This window comes from Podarcis filfolensis, assembly GCF_964270895.1.
Source record: "Podarcis filfolensis genome assembly, chromosome: 11".
Classification (NCBI taxonomy): Eukaryota; Metazoa; Chordata; class Lepidosauria; order Squamata; family Lacertidae; genus Podarcis; species Podarcis filfolensis.
In genome coordinates this window covers 26,965,795-26,981,866 of record NC_139613.1, presented here as the reverse complement: position 1 = coordinate 26,981,866, position 16,072 = coordinate 26,965,795, and the positions used below count along the sequence as shown (strand labels likewise).

The window sequence follows — 16,072 nt, the reverse complement described above, 5'->3', positions numbered from 1 at the left end:
TTTACCTTTTTATGCATGTCTATCCAGAAGTAAGGCTGGCAGCAGTATGAGTAGATCCATTAAAAGAGTAGATCACTTAAAATGAAGAAACATGATTCAGGTAGGTATACTAATTTCCGTGATTCTACTCGGGGTAGAATTTAGCTGAATATTACCCATTAGCTTAAAAACAAGCCTGGCTAAAATAACGAGAAACTAGTGTTTTTTTAAAAAAATACATCATTTAAGTATGTCCAATAAATAGAACAGAAGAGAGCACAAGAATATATAGAACAAATATCTATTATATTGTTATTTTGCTTGCTAGGTATAACAATTTACTTACAATGACCATGTAGCATAAGTAGCACATGTTTGAAAGTCTGATTCTCTAAAAACCTTTTTAAAAAACTCTCCAGGGTAGTATCACATTCAGTTGTTTGTAAAAGCAGCAGCGATTAGAAGCCAGTACTTTAAATGGAAAACACGATGCTTGTTTATTTTAGGTTGCTAACCACTGTGGGCAAATTCATACCTTATTTGTGGCTTGTAAAGACTTCCTGGTGCATTTTTGCCATAACAAATGGTTAAAAACTAGTGTTTCCTGTGATGTGGTTTTAAGTTTTGCACATGGAGGCTACTGCACATGAGCGACTGCCCTAGTGTAAAAGGGCAGAAATCATCACGTTAATAGAATGTCTCCATTTTTATGTGGAATGCTGGAGGGTAGTGAGTGGCCATTGGCAGGGGCTTTTTCCAGCCGAAACTCAGTTCTGACACTTCTCAGGTGTCCGCCATTACTATTATAAGAGTACAAGGGAGGCACTCATGATGAGTTCCGACACCTCTTTCTCTAGAAAAATAGCACTGGCCATAGGATATATTAAATGACCTCTCGCGTCGGAGACAGAGCTCTGATGTCAAAGAGAACTACCTAATGTTGGAGCCAACCTCCACCACCTCAGAGTGGATTTCATAGTGGTGAGGAGGAATGGAAGTTCCCCCAGAATGTCTGCCTTATATACATTATTTACACGATGGGCCCCACGTGATTGGCTAATTCCGGGAATCTCCTGTAGACCAATCAGGTTGCGGATTCCCTTCCACCTGGAGCTGGATTGGGTGGCTCTTGTGGACCAATCAAACTGCTGCATTCTGAATCCTATTGTTCTAGGACCAATCAGACTGCTGCCTTTTGGATCCTATTCAACTCAGTACATAACAACCACAATAACAAGACCAGTTCCTCTGAATCACCAGCTAACCTACTTACGACATCCAAATGGGGGCATGCTGGGGAGTGTTCCAGGAAGCAGTCGGGATCCCAAGCCTACCTTACCTCCAGCACTCCCTCTGCCCCAAACTAGAATAAAACATACACATGCTTTTGAGTGCCACTGATCCTCTTCAATGAGTGAGGAAGTGGGTAGGTGGGTGGGAAATAGTGTTATTATTTTAGGCCGGAAACAGATGGAGGAAAGCAGAGCCCTCCATTTTTTCACCCTGCCTGTGAGAGGCCAGCAGGATGTTGGGATGAGGCAGTTAAAACTGCCTTTGTTAAGTCCTCCCCTGCCCTAAAGGCTTGTAGTTTTAAGGCAGTGTACACATCACTAGCTTAAACAATGTGGTCATTCTTTTTCCTCAGTTTTGAATGAAGCTGGCTGGGGGGCGGGGAAGTGCATCAAAAAGCAGTATTTCTTAAGAAACAACTGAATAGGTATGGATTGTGACTAATGTGTGTACAGTGCTTCTCAAACTAGCAGTGAGAGTTCACTGGATGCAGAGCGAACAGAAGCATGTACACAGCCTGTGTCTGTCAAATTAACAAATTAGTACAGTGGAACCTCGGGTTGTGAATGTGATCCGTGCGGGAGGCACGTTCACGACCCGCAGCGCCGCACCTGCACACGCTGGAAAAAACCTCTGTCTCAGAGGGGCTTCAGTGAAGAATCTCTTCCTGTCCTGCTTGGGACAGGAATGCCAGGGATGTCACAGGGAACTTTTTTCATGCAAATCTATACTATTGAGCTATGGTTAATTAACCACCTCATCTGCTGTTTATTGTAATATCTCTTACACTCTCCAACGATTTGAAGGGGATGGATTTCTGAGCATACAGTATGTGGTTTAGTTGTCCACTAGGTGGCAATCTCTGCTTTGAGATTCAGCATGTATAGCTGAATACATATTTTTATCATAAATTTAGTATACTTCTGAAGATTTTTTAAAACGCTTTATCAATTTTTTTTTAATCCTGCTTTCCTTTTTACTACAGGACTTTAAATAAATAATTATGTGAAGAAAGCACTTTTGCTCCCCACCCTTTTCAGCCAAAAGACTCCTGTACTTAAAGTAGAGTTGTGCTTGTTGAGGAAACCACTGAAATTGTTGAGTTTTTTTTAAGGAGAACCCAAAAGTTGTTGTGCCAAAATGATGCGATTTCTTGGTTTACTTGCTGAAGATCCAGGCCGAACCACCGCCTTCTGAACGTCACTTCCGCCTTTGAAACCTTGGATGTGTGGAAACGCCACCTTAAAGTTACATCTCTGATAGCAACCAGGTGGGGTGGCAGCTGAATGGGTAGCCTGGGGGAATGGCTGTTGCTGGGCTGTAGGAGGGCCAAAGGCAACAGACCTCTCGAGCAGAGCCCTCCATTTTCTCTCCCTCTGCTCTGTAGCCTGGTGGAATAACTGTAGACCTACTGAAATCCATGGAGCTAACTTAGCTATGTCCATTATTTCCAATGGGTCTACTCTTAAAAGAATATTGCCTTTTGGTGGGTGGGTGTGTATTATTACATTTCCCTAAGGAGCGCAGGGTGGCAGTGTTTCCCCATCCATAGAATCCCCCACAACAGCTGAAACAGGGATGGGAAACCTGTAATTAATTATCTCTGAAGGACAACAATTTCATCTACCAGCCATGCTACATCTGGAAGGCCATAAGATCCCCCCCCCATCCTTGTGAGCAGAGGTGCAGGTATGTAGTTACAACATTTAATCCATCCCAAATTGTACCTCGCTGACATTAACTCGCTCATATAATTTTTTAAAAATATGCATAAATTATAGGTCATCCATCATTTACTACCATAAAGAGAGTCAGAAAGCTAAGTATCTAATTTAAGAGCATATAGCTGTACATCTTAAAAAGCAGAGACATCACCTTGCCAACAAAGGTCCGTATAGTTAAAGCTATGGTTTTCCCAGTAGTGGTGTATGGAAGTGAGAGCTGGACCATAAAGAAGGCTGATCGCCGAAGAATTTATGCTTTTGAATTATGGTGCTGGAGGAGACTCTTGAGAGTCCCATGGACTGCAAGAAGATCAAACCTCTCCATTCATAAGGAAATCAGCCCGGAGTGCTCACTGGAAGGACAGATCGTGAAGCTGAGGCTCCAATACTTTGGCCACCTCAGGAGAAGAGAAGTCTCCCTGGAAAAGACCCTGATGTTGGGAAAGATTGAGGGCACAAGGAGAAGGGGACGACAGAGGACGAGATGGTTGGACAGTGTTCTTGAAGCTACAAATATGAGCCTGACCAAACTGCGGGAGGCAGTGGAAGACAGGAGTGCCTGGCGTACTCAAGTCCATGGGGTCATGAAGAGTCGGACATGACTAAACGACTAAACAACAACAATGCTATCCAAGGAGCACAGGGAACATAGGAAAAAATAAATGTATTATATACGCTTTTGAAAAACGAGGCATCTAATCATGGGGATTAAAAAAAAAATTGGCACAGTATAGAATCAACATATTGTCTCAACCTGGGTTTCAGCATTATTCTTTTTGCCAGTGTGAGGCTGACTGGTTGCTCTGGGAATGCAGTGTTATGTATTTGGAATGGAATTTAACAGCACACGAATATAATCATTTAGGCAGCAAGCGTTTCTCCTCCCACCCACTCAATGCTGTTCTGAGGATCTTCCTGACCTTCCAGAGCCAACTGAGGAGGCAGATGGGGGAGGGGGGTAGCAGGGAACAGCCTTGTTGCACTAGCTTCTCCTGCTAGCACAACCATTGCTATTTAATTTTGAACGTACCCAAGAGCAGGCTTTGGAATCTTGTTCCCCATCCACTCACCCTGTAAGTCCCCTAAGAGACAGCATCAATGTGGTGATACACACTTGGAAGAAATATTTGATGAAACACAGCACCTAGATATTGGAATGAACAAGGAACAATGGTTAATGAGTGAGGGACATTCTCAGTGAGCCAGGGTCTTCTGGGCACCATCAGTACCATTTGGGGCAACTTATTGGTTTTGTTATTATGTTTTTCTACGCTTATGTTATAAACTGCTTTGTGAACTTCAGATGAAGGGCAGTATAGAAATGTAATAAATAAATTCATTGACCACTTAATGAAAGCTGAAATGGTATAGCAGCTTTAAACTAACTGATAAAAATGGTCCAAAATGGATTTCTAGGTATCAGCACATTCCAATCTGCAAAAAGTCAGGGTTTTTTGTTTTTTTTATTAAAGATTTTCTTGTTTTACAGAAGTAAGTGTAATGTCTCTCATATTTTTTCCATGTAACATTTTTACAAATCCGTTTCATTTGTTGAGACATTAGGGGAGGGGGGAAAAAAAGAAGGGGTGGAGGGAGGGAAGATGGGTGGGGGTTTGTTATGCCAGGGTAAGAGCATTCTCACCTACTTCATTTGCTCAAACCTAAATTTCCAGTATGAGTCCCATAAAATACATACAGTCTGGAGGAGACGTTAAAAGAAAAAAAAACTCCATTGCAATTTTAAACAAAGGATACTTTATTGGCCAGTTAAACAATTACATCTATAATACTTTTTCAATATTCCTAGAAAACCCAACAAAATGCTTTAAAAACCATACGCAATGCTTGTTTTACACTTAAGATTTCTCTCAAACAACTAAAAAACCCACAAATCCATATAGTCTTAAAACTGCTACAAGTTACATGACTCAAACGGTAAACTCTTTGAGCTACAGTTCTCAACTCCCTCCTCCCCGAAATTGAAAAAAGAACAATATTGTATAAAAAAAAACTTTAAAAATTGAAAATATTTAAAAAACCCATTATGAATTACGGTATGTTTTATTCTTAATTCATTCCTTAAAACTGACATGAAAAAACATTGCAGATAAAAATATATAAAAGGAACACTTAGAGAGTTAGGATATTAAAAGTTGGTGGTACATTTGGAGAGAGCATGGGCTGCTTGGTTACAACTCCACCAGGAAGTTTTGTGTGGAAGCCTTATTGAAATGAATGGGTACAGACTGGAATCTGAGCTCCTGCACAGCTGTCATTCATGTCAACAGCTTGTACAAGAGATCTTCCCAACAGATTGTGCCCCACACTTTCTTTGCTTTCAAACACTGCCAAGAAACATTTAATAGTTTATTTCACACACTGTAAAATAAAACATAAGGTTTATTGTGGACGTTTAATGGATTTTCCTCTACCTTTTCACAATATTCTTAATTTCTGTAGGAGAATTCTTTGGCAAAAGCAAGTGGTCTGAGTGCTGCTGTAGCCCAAACTAAACAGTTCAATGCTAGAAAGATTTCAAATTTGACAATGTAGTTTTTGCAAATCTTGTTTAAATGACTTGTGAATTATGAGAGTTATCACACACTGGTTTTACAGGAAAAGTCAACTGAATAGGATTTAAGAGAATCCAGGAGATATATATATATATAACATTTTTTCTCAGTTATAATTTCGTGATAAAGCACTTAGTAGCACAAATAGATGCTGGATAGTGTGAGCTGCATTGTTAGTCATGGTTATTAGTAAGGTCAGTGGATTTAAGGCCTTTAAAAGCCACGTAGAAAAACAAATAACCCAACATGCCAACTCTGTTATCGCACAATAAAAGTGTTGTAAACAATTGGACATAATTGTGTCTCCTTTAGACTCATCTTTATGCATGAAGCATTCTTATTTTGAGTGCTGTTCTTCAGATTATAAAGTATAAAGACACATTAAGTAAGGAAAGGCGTCAGTAGTGTAAGAAATTCAGTACATTTTTAAATGGTCCCTGGAGTTCCCTTTCTCAGGGTCATATTTGAGCACCAGCATTTTACATCTCTTTGCCATTTGCAGTTTACATCTGTCTTTGCTATTGTTTCATTAAAGGGTTCATTTCTCTCTCTCTCCAAACATCAGAATACAGAGGCTAGTGAAGTCTCCAAGGAATTATTCTAGCAAGTCCTGGAGATGATAAAGGTCACTTTTAAACAGTAGCACCATTATTTCCTCTTCCTGAGCTTATCCCAGCTGCCTTTTTCAGCACACTCAAAAGGCAAGACACTATGCTGTCTAATAAGCCTTAAAACTCTTCCATTGTGTGTACCACTCTCAAAGGTTTGAGAGAATGGAAGCCCCATAAATTTTTCAAGAATATTTAATATAAAGAGACTGATGACATCTAGGGGTTCACAGTGGTCCAATATCCAGAACTTAATTAAAGTAGCATCAATTAGAAAAGGCTTGCTCGATAAAGCAAATGCTGTTCTGTTTGATTAGAGAAAAACACATTCTCAAGTAATCTGAGGAAACATGGAGACTGGTGTTCCAAAGCAGGTTATCACACTCTTTAAACCAAAGGTTGCTACCCTTTGGCCCTCCAGATCCTGCAAGACCATAACTCCAATCATCCCTGCCTGTGGGCCAGGCCAGCTGGTCCCCATGGGAGGTAGAGTCCAACAGGTTAGCCACCATGGCTTTAAACACAGAAGCTGAACTCATTACAGTAAAACCAGGTGCCTCAAAGATCTGGCTGGTGAAAACTGAGCTTCCCCTGATTGGATCAATTTCTTCTATTAAGCTGCTTTAGGATTTTGTTGATGCTTTCTGCTTCAGAATGCTCAATCAACAAAGCCCTGGTAATGTGCAGCTCCTCTATATATGCATGCCAACCAGCCCTATAGAACTCACTAAGCCCTGCATAAACTAGTAGGGGGGAAAAATAAGTAACTAACTAATTAAGCAAGATAAAACAGGAAAAGTGACCATATCTGTTGGTTCAAACCTTGGAATTGAAGTTTAAGGAGTCTTCATTACTCTGAAAAGCAGCACTCCTCTGTCAATGACAGATGGCTGCCATCTCCAATTATCAGGAAATATTAAGCAAAAGCAGCTGTTGCAAGTTAATTCAATAGCCAAAGCATTAGAGCATTTCCTAGGTGGGCCACACAACCACTACTCATGCACCTTTTGTTTTAACAATTGAACTACATTGATTTGCTTTTTTAAACAAAACAACTTACTGGAACATGGCAGCTGAGATACCACAGCTAGCTTCACAGTTAGCAGAATGTTACTACTTAAATTACTGCCATTAATTTTCATCGGAGACATTGGCATGCATTAACATTAAAACGAATCTAAAAAGCAATATGCTAATATTTGAAGCATGCATGCCCTTTCGTTCATGATTAAAATAGTACACAGCGCAATTTGAGGCATGGTTACTCAGAATCTAGTCCTATTTTATTATATGGCTCTTACTTCCAGGTAAGTGTGTATAGGATTGCGGGCTTTGTGCACTAAATAGTTATGACCCAATAGTTTTCTCTTGCAACATTACTCCACTCACATATAAGGGCTTGCAAAAAGTTAGTTCTGATCCTAGTAAAGAAAGACTCACTAAGCGGACTTTGGTATGCATGGGAAATATAAGTTAGACCGCTGATATTACAATGAGTTAAATTTGCTTTGTCTCCTTGTAATCCTCTACCCATAATTGATATAAAATAATCACATCAAAATGTATTTAGGGATGAAATCTGGGATCAAAAAAGTGATGGATTATTTTTTTAAAAAAAAAGAAACTGATGTGAATAAATTCTGAACATTCCCGATTATTTTTCAGGGTCCAGCTACTTTACAATATACGTATTTACCTGATTTTTAAAAGCTCTATTAGATCACAGTTTTAAATAAGTTTACACATTGTAGACTCTTAACAACCCCTGCAAAAAAGGGAAACTCTCCAGACTTACTAGGCTAGCTATAGGCAGATTTGTATTTTGTTGCTCACTGCTTCTGTTCTGAATATTTTATTAGATGCATTCACTCCCAGAGTGACTCATAACAACTTTCAATTGCACCAACCTTTACAGTGTCTTGCATCCCAGTCAGGTTTTCAGATTCTACATCATGTCACCCAGTGATTCATAAAGGTGCCTTTCATTAATAGCATAAATAAATATTTCTATACCCACAAATCCTTTTCACCCACAATCTACATTTCCAATAATTTACTAAGAGCATCTAATAGAGAGAAAAAAAACCCTCAAGCTGATGTCGTTCCCAGGACAACATCTTCATCCCAGTGAAGTTTTAAGTTCCATTTTGTAATTTTATCTACGAGTTTGGTTTCTTTGTCAACAAAAAAAGTGGGGATCAATGTCTGCGAGGACTGTAACATGTCAGCATCAGTCTTATCACCAATTATGTTTAAGAGAATCCATAACTTTAGACTTCCAGACTGAGGTGCCACTTTTAACTAAACTTGTTCTCCAGGCTCTCTTAATTCACGTAATGTAAATAAGTTTTCAAAACCAGACTCTACATGTGTGATTTCATAAGAGTTAATGTAGTATCCTAAACATCAAGGTTAGGATAGCTAGTACACAGATTTATTTTGCCATTCCCTAAGCTGATGGACTTGTACCAGAAACAGCTTCACACTGAGAATTCTCTAGTTGGGCAGCAGAAGGGAGCCAGAAGAGTCCAAACGTAGAGGAGGACACACACCCAACAGGAAGCCATCTTAATCCAGAATATTGACCAGGTTCCAGCAAAGAATTTTTCAATTGCAGCACTTTCATAACTAGAAACATAAAAATAAGAGATGAGTGTAAATGAGTTGGCTAACCTATTTGCTGATACTGTATTATAAAAGGCAGGACTTTGTTTTGCAGAAGCCACGCTGAGAAAAGTAAGGTGCAATTTCAATAAAGAGTTTCATCTTCTGCAAGTTTCATTTCATTATTCTTTGTTTAATCATTCTAGCTACAGTGCAACCCTATGCATATTTACTCAGAAATGTTCTGAATTCAATGGGGCTTACTTCAGGAAAAGGTTCTTGGATTGCACTCTTACTCATGCTTAATAATTTAACCAATTTAACAGGGCCAGAAATTAGACTGGTGGGTCATGCAATTTACTTATTTCCTGCTCCTTAATAAATTTTTAATCTGTATCACACTGGCTAATCTTCAGTCTTCTTGAAATGAAACTGATGTTAATAAGTTGCATATTTTTGTTAGAAGTTCAACAGTTTCATTCATGTGTTGCAGTGCTTTGACATGTTCAAATGTAAGCTAAATTTATCACCATCCAAATCAAGACAAGCTAACTTCACCAAGGACAGGCTATGAAATACACATAACACAAATCAATGGTTATAATTTATATCGTACATTTCAAGTGCTGCATATATATTACTCAATTACATATTAATCTTCACAACAGCCTTGTAAGACAGGCCAGTATTATTAGCCCCATACTGCAGGGAAGCAGAGAGGTGAGACTAAGACAAAGTAGGTTTGTGGGTAAGCTGAGATTTAACCAGGAATATCTTGTCTAGCATCAAGCCACTATGGTAGCATATCCACTCAGTGCTATAACCCTTTACTCCAAGAATATGACTTACTGAAACCAGTGGGTGACCGTCATCATCACATAGAGAGAAGCCAGGAAGAACACAAAGTGGAAATAAGCATAGCTGTATACAGTCCCTTTCTTTTCATCATAAATTACTCTCTGGCCACTCTTTCTGCCAACAGGCTCTTCAACATCTGCTGTGAAACCAAACACATATAAGAAAAATGTTAAGATTTGGTTCAGGCCTAAATCTTCAACACCACTTATTTACTTTGAAAAACAAGCAGAATGCCATTTTAGGAAGAGCACTCATCTTTCAGGTCATACAAAAACACAAGCTTTCCATAAGCACTTATTATAGTCTTTGGGAAATTAATTATATTTAAAATGGACTTTTCTAAGGAAGACACTGGCCTTGTTATTCTGGGCCAAGAAGAATCAAGGTACTGAATGTAACCAAGGGGGAAAGTTGCATTTTAATTTAAGAAATGTTCTGACTGAGGATGTTTGTTTGGCTCCTTCCTGATATGAAAAGATATAAAACTAAATATCTTTCTATTATGGCAGGGCTTTGGGTTCAAATGAACTCAAAGGTGTGAGTTTATTACTGTTGACTCAGTTTTCCTGTCTGAGAGTAACTGGTGTATTTTGTCTGCTTTGTCTTCTGCAATATTCATTGTTGTACAATGTAATTGAAGATTACATTGGCTTGTATCCAACAGTGTCATTCAGCTAATGGTAAAACTCCCATTAGTGGATTTTCCAAAGTAACTTGCAGTTGTGTGACATGTGCTTCTCATGGAGGTAAAAGCTCCCTACTGAAGGTGGAATGCAGGAACTTCAAACTTCTGGACAGGTGAAATAAGCACAACCCAGGCTGAGGAGGAGACATAAAGTGCAGGGGAGCAAAAATAAAAGAGAACCAAGTCTATAGCTTGATGTGAAGGCTAAGCAGGCACACTGCTGTCAGGCTGGAGAGCAAATGATTTTGAGGTAATGTCCTATTCTGAGAATAATGGAGACCTGCAGTTGTTAGCAGAGGGAACTAGGATCCAAGGGAGGCTTCCACTACAATGGCGAAGCCTTTGCCAGTCTGTTTGGGGGGCTACAATAGCTGAACCTGGGACCTTTTGCATGCAAATGCTATGCTCTATCACTGAGCTATTGCCTTTCTCTGCTTGAAGCATTTATTTGTCAATTTATGGTGACAAGAGCTCCCAGTGTCTGGTACTCAGTCTTCCCAGATTCAACACAGCATCGTAAGTTACTGTTGGTACTCGGGAACAGATTTCAGAGAAGAGAATGCATGCAAACAGCACAGTTAATGAATAGAATATGTATGAAATACAGTTTTTGCCAGAAAAAAATATTTCTGTTCTGTGGCCCAATATGAGTAAGGCCCTGCCCTGCCAGCAAAACCTGTAACTTATTCAAGTGCAATCCCTTTGGAAAATGATGCTCTTCACACATTTTGTACTGTAGTATCTGGACCTCTGGAAACCATTGCCTGGAGCTGTAGGAAGAGGGGCTTGTTGCTACTTGAGTGCCTATTGGGGACTCTCAAAAGCTATGAGTCACAGCCCACAAAAGCAACCTTTTCTTACAAACTTACCGTATTTTTTGCTCTATAAGACTCACTTTTTCCCTCCTAAAAAGTAAGGGGAAATGTGTGTGTGTCTTATGGAGCGAATGCAGGCTGCACAGCTATCCCAGAAGCCAGAACAGCAAGAGAGATTGCTGCTTTCGCTGCGCAGCGATCCCTCTTGCTGTTCTGGCTTCTGGGATTCAGATTTTTTTTTCTTGTTTTCCTCTTCCAAAACCTAGGTGCATTTTATGGTCTGGTACGTCTTATAGAGTGAAAAATACGGTACATGCTCCTCAGAAAGGCAAGGTTGGGAATTTCCCAAACAATTAAATTACTGCAGCTGTCATGAAACTTTACGCAATCACATGCTATATATAGTTCCCCATTCAGGAGAGCTTGCGCACTATGAGTATTGCAGAACAAAAAAAGCGAAGCTCGCAACAAAACTGATGGGGCAGCTGTAATGTGCTCGTCCTCTTCCCATTCTCCAGCATGAATCACTGGGAGATAGAACTATTTGGGAGCAGAGCAAGCGACGTTAGAATGAGTATGGTTTGAACAGAACAAGTCAAAACAGGAGTTGAATCTCTTACTATATGCACCACACCAACACATAAGCAAGGAAAGAACTATGCCATTTTCCATCCACAGATGTTCTCTCTCTTTGAAAAGCAGTGCCTGTAATTAACATCCCTGTGGTTGCAACTGTTATTTTAAGTTGCACGACTCTCTTCCCTGTAGTTATACACATCTACTTTCCCCACACACCATAGCGAAATCTAAAAAGTAAAATAAAAATAACCCACCCTTTGAGAAGACGGAATGCACTTCGATAGAAAGTGTTCCATAATATCTATGCGTCTTTGGCTTTACAAGTGTTTTACATGTATTTAAGGTTTCTTACAGTGTTGCCCTATGCCAACATTTGGAGTAAACAGCCTTTAGCTCTGAGCAGAACATGTCACACAGCTATTTGTATCGCTGGCATTCTTGGGTTTACTGGGCAAATCACACACAACCTCTCTCTTCCTTTTCCAAGGATCGTTTGGCTGTTGCCATTTACTAAGTGCAGAAAGTTCTCAGAATGCGTCAGGGAAAACACTTTGACTACCTCTTACCAGTGGCGTAGCGTGGGGGGTGCAGGGGGGGCGGGCCGCACCGGGCGCAACATCTGGGGTTAGGGCAAATCCATGGGTTAGGGGGCGCAAATCCATGGGTTAGGGGGCTCAAATCCACGGGTTAGGGGGCGCAAATTACTTGCCTTGCCCCGGGTGCTGACAACCCACGCTACGCCACTGCCTCTTACTGAACTGTCTCTATGCATCAAAGAGGGGCGGAGAAATGGATGCCCTGGCCCCACAGCTTTCCTATCCATTCTTGCATCCCTCACCTCACAAGAGAAAGCATGCGCTAGTTAGGGAAAAATGTCCATTCCAATGTAAAAACAAAAAACCAAAACTACACAAAAAGGTAAGAAGTGGTCTACAAACACAAGCAGCCCACTTCCTTTTTCATGGTAGTACAGTGGTACCTCGGGTTACATACGCTTCAGGTTACATACGCTTCAGGTTACAGACTCCACTAATCCAGAAATAGTACCTCGGGTTAAGAACTTTGCTTCAGGATGAGAACAGAAATCATGCTCCGGCAGCGCGGTGGCAGCAGGAGGCCCCATTAGCTAAAGTGGTGCTTCAGGTTAAGAACAGTTTCAGGTTATGTACGGTCCTCCAGAACAAATTAAGTACTTAACCCGAGGTACCACTGTATGTATCACTATGGAAGTAGAGTTGCATGAAAGAATGAATTCCTACCATCTTCAGCAGGAGTACAGCAGAAACAGCAGCGAGCCACCTATACCATAAATACAGAAAACAAGAGAAGGCTACATTTACCAGGACAGAAACAATTAAACATGCAGAAACATGAGGGGCTTTCAATCAAAACAACAAAAAATAAATTTAGACTACTTGATATTTAGCAAGACTTCAGTAATGGTGATGGCAGGAAACCAAGAATTCATATAGGGAAAAAATTACACATACAAATGTTATGATAAATGCACAGATTTTTGAAAGTAACACAGTATAATGAAACAGTTAAAAAGTGAGAGAGTATTTTGGATTTCTCCTGAGATTGGGTAAAAGAGGTACACTGAGAAACACAATTCTTTAAAAATGCAAAAAGCACCACATTGCGATATTATAAACAAATTATTATTTTTCCAGGCAGCACAGGAATGTTGCTTTATTTGCCATTAACCTACATTAAAAAAAAAAAAATCCTTTGACCACATGGTTGAATGCTTAAGTCTGACACAGGCACAGGCAAAATACTTTCAATGAATGCTATTGAGGTAGGAATTCAATTCTGCGCATTGCTTCCATAACCATTTGAGTTTAAAATTTAAAACACTTTTGATAATTGCTCTAGTTTTTGCCTTCCAGTTGTCTAAGACGGCAACATATATGATTAGATTTATCAGACATTCAAGCCTTGCAAATTCTTGAGAGATCCAATTAGCAATGTTGCCATGCATGCCAAGAGCTCTCCATAATGTGGGTAACAGTCTATACTTTAGATGCAAGAAAGGCTTCCTATTTAACAGATGCAGCTGAAGAATTATGTTTACATTTCTAATCAGGAGACAAAAGCCCTTCTGTCATGGGGAAGAATGAAGCTCACAATAAGCTGCCTGCTGCTACCCTTTTCTTTATGTTACTATGCAATGGTTCTTGTAGCATTCTTTAAGAGCAAATGATCTAAAAGTAATTCTATTATGCTCCACTTTAGTACAGCGGTTCAGAGCTCTCTCATGCAGCTTGGACTCTTGTCCCAGACAGAATCCATCTGTGTTGTCTCTCACTCAGCAAAAGGAGAATCAACACACTTAAGAGAGCTCCCTGACAGTGCTGCTTGCAAGTGACAGGCATGCTAAATCACATAGCCAACATTTCAGGCTGCTGCTGGTCCAAACGAACTAGCTAGAACAAAACTGGCAGCATAGCGATGGCAAGAACTAAGCCAGCTACATTTCTGCCAAAGCCCCACACAAGGAGCTGTCATTTCTTTGAAGTACTGTACTTTGGCTGCCATCTGAAACTATTCTAACTTTAAATGCTTTCAGAACTTCTATTAGCACAACAAACCTGAGATTTTTGCATTAAATGTTTAATAAGGATCAGAGGAAGTTGGTCACTCCAAACATATTTGATCTACACTGGGAACATCTGGCACGCTGAACTGGTTCACAAGTCACATTAAACCACGGTTTATTTTAAAGCGAACCTCGGCTTTCCAATCATGGCTTGTTTGAGGGAAACAAACCCTAAGTGCTAGTTCACATGTAACCAGCCTCCCCAGTGCAGGAAAGGGTTAGTAGGGGAGGAGTAACTCGGGAACATTTGAGCAATGTGCACCAGCACACTACTTGTGTTAAAAACTATGGTATAATGTGACATTGTGGACCAGCTACTGTATAGACTTGACATCGCCACAATGAACACTGGACCAGTTTTGTCACTTCAGATTATTCCATTTTTAAAAATACATTAATTGCTGCTCCACAGGTGGTTCCAGTGAAACATGCCACACATTAAAAATGCACTAGTGCATAAATCCAATGAACTATGTAATGCATCAAGTTTCTGTAGACAGATCCTGCTATAAAACAATTTTCACTCACTCCCCCTACCACACTACTGAGTGTGTATGGGGGAGCAAGGACTAGGCAGCTCCCATACTTTGAAGCACACAGGATTCCCCCCCTCTCATTGTTCATACTTTCTGAAGGTATGTTTATTTTCCAGATGAGCCTCAGTTGTTTGAATTGCACAACAAACTTTTTAAAAAGAAGGTGGAATTACAGCAAAGCAAATATGCAATTTTGTGTGTAGATGACTCTCCTTAAGCCTGTGCATAACCACCTGCCTCCAACTGGAGATCAGCACTGCCTGAACATATTTTCAGCTAAGTACCAAAAACTCCTAGAAACTTACACAACTGGTTATACACTGGCATATGAACTAAACACAAAATCTGGTCAAACCACATGACTGACATTTGCATACATGTGTTACCACTGTAATGTGGAAGTTTGGCTATGCAGAAGATTTTTCTTTAGTGGGAGGGATATCACACCACCAAGGTAGCAGCTCTAAAGGTAAGAACAGTAAGTTTGAGCAAGTGAGACTTTTCCAGCGAGATCCAGGCAAATAAACCTGGGAGCTTTTGGCCACATGAGAGAACTTGGGGAGCAGGTTGTAACTGCTTTGCGGGGGCTACAGTTCTTAAAAGATAACAAGAGCTTGATATCAGTGACTTATGAGGAGAAAGCTCAAGTACCAAAGCTTAAAAACATCTTGCAGAGCAAAGACAGGTATAGTTTGCAGTTTCTTCAATGTGACCACCACGATGCCAACATTCGATAGTGTTCTACAATAATATTGAAACAGCCCTGAGTTTTTGCACAGAACAAGAATGTGTTATGCTTGTACCTAGTATCTTGTAAATGCTAATGAGGAAACTGCAAATGTGTGTGTGTGGAGCATATGGAACTTTCCATGAGAGAGTGCATGGACTTGGCAGAAAGAGACATACTGCAGAACAAAGAAAAATGTTAACTCACTTCAGTTTCCGGTGTGGCATATATTCCTCTCAGGGCTTCAGAGCTTGCACGCGTTGTTGAGGTCAAGCTAGACACAAACAGGAAAGCAGAAATTAATCAGTGGGAATGCGTCATTCTTAGAAGCAGCCTTGCTGAAGAGACATCTTTTCTAACAATAGGTTGAATAATTTCTGGAAGGCTCTAGTCCCAAATGAATTCAGTGGAACAGAGGAGGCCCGATAGCTCCAAAAGGATTGTTTAATGGAAGTTGACCCTTTGGGGAAGACAGACTCCTGCTGCAACCAG

General features: G+C 40.2%; 1 protein-coding gene and 1 long non-coding RNA gene across 3 annotated transcripts in view; both read right to left on the bottom strand.

Moving 5' to 3' along the window:
• Positions 1-4,731: 4,731 nt before the first annotated feature.
• Positions 4,732-16,072, bottom strand: part of SERINC5 (serine incorporator 5) — a 41,594-nt gene continuing 30,253 nt past the window's right edge. Inside the window, exons 9-12 of one of the 2 annotated variants that reach the window (XM_083576206.1) lie at positions 15,788-15,854; positions 12,975-13,014; positions 9,628-9,775; positions 4,732-8,802 (exon numbers count right to left, since the gene is read on the bottom strand). In XM_083576206.1, the coding sequence (XP_083432332.1) occupies positions 8,655-8,802; positions 9,628-9,775; positions 12,975-13,014; positions 15,788-15,854 (403 nt within the window). In that variant the 3' untranslated portion in view covers positions 4,732-8,654. The remainder of the gene's footprint in view (positions 8,803-9,627; positions 9,776-12,974; positions 13,015-15,787; positions 15,855-16,072) is intronic. The other variant, XM_083576207.1, reaches the window with a different exon arrangement.
• Positions 9,784-12,968, bottom strand: LOC310744707. Its single transcript, XR_014539685.1, has 3 exons — positions 12,463-12,968; positions 11,445-12,274; positions 9,784-11,185 (listed from the first exon to the last, which is right to left on the bottom strand). It is a non-coding gene; the product is annotated as an uncharacterized lncRNA (long non-coding RNA).